Source organism: Peromyscus californicus, unplaced genomic scaffold (assembly GCF_007827085.1).
Source record: "Peromyscus californicus insignis strain IS unplaced genomic scaffold, ASM782708v3 Scaffold_21__1_contigs__length_65335640, whole genome shotgun sequence".
NCBI lineage: Eukaryota > Metazoa > Chordata > Mammalia > Rodentia > Cricetidae > Peromyscus > Peromyscus californicus.
This window is the reverse complement of record NW_026294514.1, coordinates 56,155,169-56,164,796: the sequence shown is the minus strand read 5'-3', so window position 1 is coordinate 56,164,796 and position 9,628 is coordinate 56,155,169. Positions and strand designations below refer to the sequence as shown.

Sequence of the window (9,628 nt, the reverse complement as noted above, 5' to 3'; positions counted from 1 at the left end):
CCAAAGACAAAACAAAGGTGGTTTCTCAGAGAGCAGTAGTTATCTGCACAGCCAAAATTGACTTCACAGAAGCATTGTAATCATCACCATTTTAGAAACCTCACTGAATTAATACAGCTGGGGAGTACTGTCAGAGGCTGTTTCCATACAGAAGAAGACAGACAGGTACAATTCTTCTGAAAGAAGAGCCCCAAGCATCCACAGCACAGTCAGGTCAACAATGCCCATATGGTGACAATAACAACAAGTGGATTCCAACCAGGCCTCCAGGTTCAACTGACAGGGGACACACAGCATGGAAGAGGCTAATAGAGAATTAATAGAATGGCACTATCAAGTTTGATCCATGGGCAATTCCACACATCTATTTTAAAAATAAATGCAGCCAACATCCTCTGCTTCTTCATAAATGATAGCAACAAAGCAAAGTGATAGGCTGGCCCTGCATACGTAGAAGGCATCAGAGATCTGTAAGAAACTTTTTTAGCTTATTTGAATAGCCACACAAAAATCACATTATATAATGGTGTCGTTGCATGGGTGGACACTGAAGGATACTTGATAACATTGAGGAATTATTTTCCTTTAGGGAATGCAAATGCTACTCTGCACTTTTCTAAAAGTACATGCCTTACATTTTAGAGATGTGCAGAAAACACACGTGAAAGAAATTATGTAATGTTTGAGACTTTGTTTTGAAATAATGCAAGGAGCTGGAGGAGGAAGATTCCATAGTCCTTGCCCAAGCTGACTGAGCTGGTTACTATTGACGGTGAGTGAGAGGTATTTAAAGCTCACTACGTTATTCTGATTTTGTGCATACTTTAAATTACCGTAATCACAGCTGTCAGAATGCCTCTCTTATTTTTTTCTGTGGAGGTGAGGTCTCAGGGTGCAGCCCAGGCTGGTGTCAAACTCACAGTCCCCCTGCCTCTGTCTTCTAAGGGCTGGGATTTTGGGAGTTCCTTGTGCTTCACGCCCACACACTTGGTTTCAGATGCTCTGCATTCTTTCCCCTCCACACCTAAACTGCTCTTTAACCAGCCAACTCTCTATTCTTCCTCAAAACTCATCTCCTCTCTCTGCTACCTCTTCTCTGTAGCGCCACAAGTTTGCTTGATGGATGCTGTGAACTGGGAGTCAGAGTAGGACCTGGGCCACTCGTTAATTTATATATTTTTGGTCAAATTAAAAAATATTGTAATATATTAAAATGTTAGGAGATTGAATATAAAATGCAACTTATAAATTGACTTACAATATTGGTGTTTTAGTGTGTTCTGGTGCTGAGATAAATACTGACCAAAACCAACCTTGTGTCTTAGTTTGCTTTCTATTGCTGTGATAAAGATCATAACCAAAGGCAACTTGGGGAGGAGAGGGTTTATTTGGCTTACATATCCTGAGTCACAGTCCACTGAGGGAAGCCTGGGCAGGAACTCATGGCAGGAACCTGAGGGTAAAAACTGAAGCAGAGGCCATGGAGGAGCACCACGTTATTGGTTTGCTTCACTTGTTCAACCTGCTTTCTTACACACCCAGGACCATCTGCCCAAGGATGACACTGCCCTCAGTGGGATGAGCCATCCCACATTTCATCAGTCAAGAAAAAGCCCCACAGGTCAATCTGCTGGGAGCATTTTGCCAGTTGAAGTTTCCTCTTCTCCAATGAATCTCGCTTATGTCAAGTTGACCAAACCAGAAGCAAAGCAAAGCACCCAGGACAAGCTCCCAGGCCTGGAGAGCTTGTGACACAGATTCCTAAGGAAGCAGGGGAAGCAGATCCCAACTCAGGGGCAAACACAGTGAGCAAATATGGACTGTGGCACAACAAGAACCCACTGGTCACTTCGTTCTCAACCTTCCTAATGCTGTGACTCTTTAGTACAGTTCCTCATGTTGTGACCCCTAACCATAAAATGATTTTCATTACTATTTCATAACTGTAATTTCACTACTGTTAAGAATCATAATGCAAATATCTGATATGCAGGATTCTGATATGTGACCCCTGTGAAAGGGTCATTTGACCCCACAGGGGTCATGACCCACGGGTTGAGAGCCACTGGTCTAGAATGACCTTCAGGGTGGCTGCCCCAGCCTAAGCAGGCTGTTTAAATACAATCTTCATTCACTGAACTAGAATTAAAACTGTGTGGTCCAAGAGCGCACTTTGGGATTTCTCAAAGACTGTGGCCTAACGGACTGGTAGGGCCCCATAGAAAGGAAATTATGTATCCTTATAGGAAGGGCTGTTTGGAATCATAGCCCCCCTGGCCAGAGGTTGGACAGAATAAATTCAGTCTAGCTGTGTTGTATTCCAGGATGCAGACTTAATTTGGCCCCGAGAGTTGTTAGCAAAAATACGTTAGCTCCACTCCAGGTCAGGATGGGGTAGTGCAGATCTGACTCTCAGAGGACACGGAGAGGTAAACTTTCAACTCCCTCCCCACAGGAGAATTTTACTCGTGTGGTAACAACAACAAAAGAAGGGAGAAAACGGATGTCCTCTACCTGGACTCCTGATAGTACTGAGGGGGGCCAAGTAAGGGCTTGGAAGCATTGGGATAACGATGCTGCAGACCAGACTCCGCCCACATCCCCCTCACATCAACATGGCCGTGGGGAGCAGCAGAGGCGAGGGCTATGCCATGAGGCCATATCATCCCTCCCCGGGGTGACTGCTCTGATGAGGTACACGGGGCACAGGGTCCCTCTGAATTATTTTTGCTGAGGTCTTTGGGCTCCTGCCAAGCCACCAGAGAGAAGCAATGAGGTGTGATGGTTAAAGAAACTCCACTTCATGCATCCATCTTGGCACCCACTGCTATTTGCCTCTGATACCAGTCCCTGGAAGTTAAGTTCCCAGTAACCCTGACTCAGTGACCCCGACTCAGTGACCCCCCCACTCAAAAGTATACAGCCATGACCATCTACTTGTTGTGGTGTGAATAACTGCTTTTTTTTTTTCTTTTTGGCTATCTTGTTACAGAGATATCCAAAATTGTTTTGGTTACTTAACCTCACAGAACAGATCAGTTTTGCTTGCTCGCTATGGTAGTTTGAATGTAATTGGCCCCCAAAATCTCATAGGAAATGGCACTATTATTATGGCTTTGTTGGAGTGGGCATGGCCTTGTTGGAGGAAGTGTGTCACTATGGAGCAGACTTTGAGGTTTCCTATGCTCAGGACACTGCCCAGTGTCTCAGTCGACTTCCTGTTGCCTGCAAGATGTAGGACTCTCAGCTCCAGCACCACATCTGCCTGCATGCTGTCATGCTCCCTTATGATGATAATGGACTGAACCCCTGAAACTGTAAGCCAGCCACCCCAATTAAATGTTTTCTTTATAAGAGTTTCTGTGGTCATGGTGTCTCTTCACAGCAATAAAAACCCTAACTAAGACATGGATAGGGGCAAGGGCTATGCCATTGGGCCTGTGGTGATATTTTAATTGTGCTGAAATGTGATTTTATTTGTATATTAATAAATAAAGTTTGCCTGGAGATCAGAGGTCAGCAAGCCATAAACAGAAGTCAGGTGGTGGTAGCACACGCCCTTAATCCCAATCACATGGCAGGTAGAGTCTCTGTGTGGTCAAGGCCACAGCCAAGCGTGGTGACATGAGCCTTTAATCCCAGTACCAACCATAGAGATCTGGAGGTCTGTATAGACAGGCAGTGACAAGGAAGTCATGTGGCTAACCTGAGAGCCAATGAGAAGGCAGAACAGGAAAGCAATAAAAGTGCAGGTTAGGCAGGAAAAAGCTCTCTCGTGTGGGAAACTACAGCTTGGTGGTAAGCTAAAGGGTAGTCAGTGGCTCTTCGCTATTTCTCTGATCTCTTTGGCTATTACCCCTGTATTTGGCTCTGTGTTTCTTATTTACTAAGACTGTTTAGAAATTCGTCTACAGAGGCCACATCATCCCTCCCTGGGGGTGATACCTTACATAGATATTGAACATCTTCTTGAGGTTATCTGCTTTAAAAATCCTTCCCTCACCGCCGCCCCCTGACCCCACCATCCCCGCTTTCTCACAGCAATCTTGAATTTGGCTCAGAGAATGTTCATCCTGCCAGCAGCTAATCAACAAATCTTTTAATTCTAATTGGATTGAGTCTGTGGTCTTTTCCCGGGAGTCACAAACTCCATAGCAGAGGCAAAGAAGGGCCACAGGCACGCTGCAGCTCTTCAGCCCAAGAAATTGGAATCCCAGCTGCCAGAGGCCAGTGCCTCCCTAATTGGCCACTGGAGGCTACAAGTCCCTGCTCTACCAGATGCAGGGAATCCTCTCAAGCAGAGTGACCCCAAGGGCAGGTGTCTCCACACACTGTCCTGCTAATGGGGACAAGACAGGAGGCAAGACCTACATCCCTCTTCAGAAGACGGGCAGCTAGTGTAGCCAGAACTTGGACACCTAAAGTCTCGCAGGAACCCTGGTGCCCACCTGTGCGCATGCTCACTCTGCTCCACTACCCAGAGCCATGACTGATCTAAGAAAAGGCAAGAGCAACTGGTACCCACTTCTCCATGTTCAACGGAGACCAGGCTCAGCGGTCCTGGGGCACTGAGAGCATGGACGTTGGCTGTGTGATCTTGGGGTAGACCTGACTCTCACCTTGGAAAGGTAAGTTCGGTATGTCACCTGTAAGGAGTCGGAAACCATGTGGGTAGAGAGCAGAATGATGGCATGAGTTCACAGTGTGCACTTGGGGCTTGCCTCAGTATGCTAACATGCCCTGTCCTGACCATCCCAGGCCTTCGTACAGGTCAGGGGGTGGGGGGGACCTCTCCCTTTATTTAGTTCTGCAGACAGGTAGGCTGAAGCTCTGCATCCAACAGACCGCAGGAGGCAGTGATGCTGCTGACTCCAGAGGGGTAGGGTCAAGGGGTACAGAAGCTGTTTCCTCATAGACAATGGCAGTCAGCTCTCTCACAATGGAGCAGCATCCTCAGCCCTTGGCCAGCTGCGATTTCCACTGGCACTGAAGATACCCTGCATCCTTGGCAAGCTGGAGAGGTCATACTTGTCCTTCCTCCAGCAGGGAGAAAGGGACAGCCTTGACATTAACATTTCCCGGCATTTCACACTCCCTGTGAAGGAAAGTGTGATCCGGCAGTGGGAGGGTTGTGGGAATTGCTAAGAGTGTGAATGCAAAGCCAATACATTTATACCTTTGAGTTAGCAGTGGGATAGTCATGGTTGAGCTAACAGTGCGTGGTTTGTCTCAACTAGGTTCCTCCAACCCCCTCCCCCGCCACACACACACACACACAATGGAGGGAAAGAGTAGGTGCATTATTGGGGCTCACCCAGCCCAGATCTCTGAGCCACCCAAGCCACCCCAGAACAATGGAGCCTCTTGCATCCCTTCTGGGAACAATTGAAAAGTGACAGCCACCTTCACATAGGACACTCCTGTGTTGTCAGTACTGTGATCACTGGGAATAAGAGAAAATGATCATGCATGGCCCAAGGACAATGGGCAGAGGCCACTTTTGTCTAGTTTCCAATAGCAAAGAGTGAAAACTTAGAAAACCCCAAAGCTGAGTGGAGCAGAGAGAAGAGCTGCCAGTGAGATGGGGTTGGAAGCCATAACCAGGTCCCAAATACGTCTGGGCCCCAGCCTTCGTTTCTCAGTACATGGTTCTGGGCTACGGCCTGCCCACAACCTCTAACATCTAAACATTAGCAGGAACCCTTCACAGTCAATCAGAAGGTCTCTGCACACTGATTGCCACTCTGGATCAGGCTTGGAGCCAGAGCTACTGAAGTGTGGCCAGCATTCTGCAAGCCGCAAAGACATGCAGCTTCAATGTAGGGGTGGCTGATCCCTGCTCCGGGTTCAGCCGACAGATGGGAGGGTCAGCTAGCATGAGGCTTGAAGGACAAGAGACACTCCTAAACATTCTTTCATCAGTCAGATGGAGTGTGGAAAGTGTAGATGGTTCTCGGCAGCCGGGTGTACCAAACGCACTGCTCAGAAGCATCCTCTGCCATGGAGAATGAGCAACTCAGACGCAACACAGGGATGCTAAAAGGCTGTTCGTAACCTGAGGGTCACCGGTGTCTTGATACCTCTTTGAATCCCTAGAGCATAGCTCAGTCTCATTCACAGAGAGAGCTTGACACAAATTAGGTAAACTAGAGGAAATGTCCCTCTTTCAGGCCATTCCAGCTCATCTGGTAGGAGATCAGAACAGCCAGTAAACCTTTGCACAGTGGACAGCATGTCACCAACAGGCTCCTGCAGCCTGTGGAACATCCAATGGCACCGGTGAGATTTGCTCCCTCTCGCTGCCTCCACCGCCATCCTCTCTACATCTGTCCCCACTCATGGCCACACCAGTCCACAGAAATGCAAGTCTCTCAGAAGTGTCCTTGCGTGTGTTTGTGCTGGTGGGATTTGGGGGAGGTGCAGAGACCCAGGCCCTGCTCTTTGCTGTCTTCCTGGTCCTATATGTAGTGACCGTCCTGGGCAACCTCACCATGATCGTAGTCATCACCCTGGATGCCCGCCTGCACTCCCCCATGTACTTCTTCCTCAAGAACCTGTCCTTTGTCGACCTCTGCTACTCCTCTGTCATTGCCCCTAATGCCCTGGCCAACTTCTTTTCCTCTTCCAAAGTCATCAGCTTTGAGGGATGTGCCACACAGCTCTTCTTTTTCTCCTTGCTGGCTACCACTGAGACTTTTCTTTTAGCCGTGATGGCCTATGACCGTTTCATGGCCATCTGCAGTCCCCTGAGGTACCCTGTGACCATGTGCCACATGGCATGTGTTCGTCTGGTTCTGGGTACCTTCTGTGTGGGCTGCCTGAACTCCATCGTGCAGACCAGCCTCACATTCCAGCTGCCCTTCTGCAGTTCCAACCGCATCGACCACTTCTACTGCGACGTGCCCCCACTGCTCCAGCTGGCCTGTGGCAGCACAGCTCTCAACGAGCTCCTTCTCTTTGGCCTCTGTGGGTTCATCATTGTGAGCACCACGTTAGCTGTCCTGGTCTCCTATGGCTACATCACCGTGACCATCCTCAGGATGCACTCAGGATCCGGGCGGCACAAGGTTTTCTCCACCTGTGGCTCTCACCTGACGGCTGTGTCCTTGTTTTATGGGACTCTTTTCGTCATGTATGCACAGCCAGGAGCTGTGACATCCATGGAGCAGGGTAAGGTGGTCTCCATCTTCTACACCCTGGTCATCCCCATGCTCAACCCCCTCATCTACAGTCTGCGCAACAAGGATGTGAAGGACGCCCTGTGGCGGCTGGGTCAGAGACACAGCCTCGTGAGGGAGGGTGGGCAGTGAAGGGCTGTCCTGAAGCTGGGGGGGAAGGATTCTGTGGGGATCGCTGATCAGTGAAAACCACCCCCTTCCTGTCTTCAAAATGGAAATGAATATGTGTGAAATCTATTTGCCCATTGACAATCAGTCTTCTTTTAAACTATTTCATGGACACATCATTGACCTACTGTGAGCTACAAAATTGAGCAGTTTACTCTGCATGCAGAATCCTAAAGGTCGAAAGGAGTGAGATCTCCAATCACATGAAGATCTACTGAGAATGTCAACCATCCACAAGTCAAAGCAAGGCTGGCTCTTCTACCAACTGCTTCTCAACTTCTCTGGGCCATGTGCTGGCTTCCTCCACAGGAGAAGTTACGCATTTTTTATCTTGATCAAGTTTGTCAGTAAACAAGATGTTTCTGTCCAATTAACCCTCCAACACGATGCCTGCTCTGGTGGCCATTTTTGAGAGGTAACTCCAACTGCCTCTCCTCTTCTGCCACTTCTCAGCCCATTTTCCACACTACCGCCAAGAGATCTTTCGAAACAACAGCTTAGTCAGTTGCCAAGGCATCCTGGCCAGTGAAGCCGGTGTCAAGAAGGAGGAGATGGGCTAGGGCTGTCTCAGAACTAACAAATGATACCTCTTTTAAGAAAGACACCCCCCCACCCCGAACTGGGTCTGGAGAGATGGCTCAGTGGTTCCGAGCACTTGCTGCTCCTTCAGAGGACCTGAGTTCAATTCCCAGCACCCTTGACAGGCAGCTCACAACCGAGTGTTACACAGGTATTAAGTCTGAAACTCTAGCTCCAGGGTGTCTGACCTCTGGCCTCCTTGGACACCTGCACTCATGTGCACATAACCACATACACACAATCGTGCACATTATTAAAAGTAATAAAAAAAAGGTTTTTAAAGAAGGATCCTAGCTAGAAGTCTGTGGGTTTGGGGTTGTTTCTTTTAAGCTAGAACCTTTGTTAGACTCCTGCTCCATCATGGCTCTCAGACAAATCCATTGACAGAGCGCCCAGCTTCTTAGAAGAGTTGTGTGAGGAAGTGTAGACATCCACTTCATATGTAAATTTACTGTAAACAATATATATATATAGGATATATGCAAATATAAATGAATATAGACTTGCAGCATGTAAGAACACACTTGGATCATATCTGTAGTAGCTCAGCATGGTCAATACAACCAGATCAAGAGAAAGTGTTTACTCAGATCTTACAGTGCCCTCACACCACTGCCTGACATTGCCCCTCAAGGTGAACTCCCACCCTGGATCCAACACACAGACACACTTAATCTCACACAGCTAGCTGTGAATAGAAGCATACAGCCTTTCTTCCTCTGTGACTGGCTTTTGTTTCTCAACAATACCCTTCTAAGGTCAATGCATGCAATGGCCTATAACACCAGACTCTCTGTAAAGGACCGTATTATTATATTGATTCCACCACAGATGTTCCCCAGTTTAACAAACGTTTGCATCCTTATTAAACCATCACAAGTTTTTAATATCATAAATTGAAATGCACTTAATGCTTCTAACTTGGCAAATGTTCTAGCTAATATTGATGAGCTAGCTACCTTATAAGGTTGCAGTTGAGCAAAACTACCTGACTGTAATACAATGCCTGCTCTATAGTAGAATGCTAAGTGTCTCATGTGGTCCAATACCATACTAAATATGGGAAGTATAACAACTGTAGAAGTGAGCCTTTACATAATTGTAAAGCTGAAAATAAGTTGATCCTGAACCTTTGCAAGCTCTGGAGACCATCTGATATGGTATTACCATCATAATTTTATTCATTCATCCTCCTGACATGAACATTTAGTTTGCTTCCACTTGTCAGTTTCTAAGGTAATTCTTGTTTAGCTTTATGTCTTTTAAATTTTGATTGATATACAAGAAAAGAATTTCATGGTGATATATTCTTACATATACACACATATATTCATATATATTATATATACTATGTATGTATGAAAATAGAAAGGGTGTCTATACATAAAAATAAATATCTATACACATAGCCAAGCATATCATCACACTCAATTCCCCATTGCCATCCCCAATCTCCCCAGCTGGTCTCTTTCATTCCTTGTCCCTCAAATTGTTCCATTTGCTTTCCTGACGTACACATTCTATTACCTTCACTGGTTCCTCCTCCCCACCCTTAGACATCCTTCTCTCTTCAAAAGTCCCCTTTCATACACATACATGTATTTGTATGTGTATATATATATATATATATATATATATATATATATATATATATGTATATATTCCACACACCAGAGAAAGATTGTGGTAATCGTTTCTGAGCC

General features: G+C 46.7%; 1 protein-coding gene across 1 annotated transcript; it reads left to right on the top strand.

The window, feature by feature from the left end:
- The first annotated feature begins 5,788 nt into the window (after positions 1-5,788).
- Positions 5,789-7,310, top strand: LOC128117885 (olfactory receptor 12). Its single transcript, XM_052750386.1, has one exon. It carries the CDS (start codon positions 6,339-6,341, stop codon positions 7,308-7,310), a length of 972 nt encoding a protein of 323 aa, XP_052606346.1. The 5' UTR covers positions 5,789-6,338.
- The last annotated feature ends 2,318 nt before the right edge of the window (positions 7,311-9,628 follow it).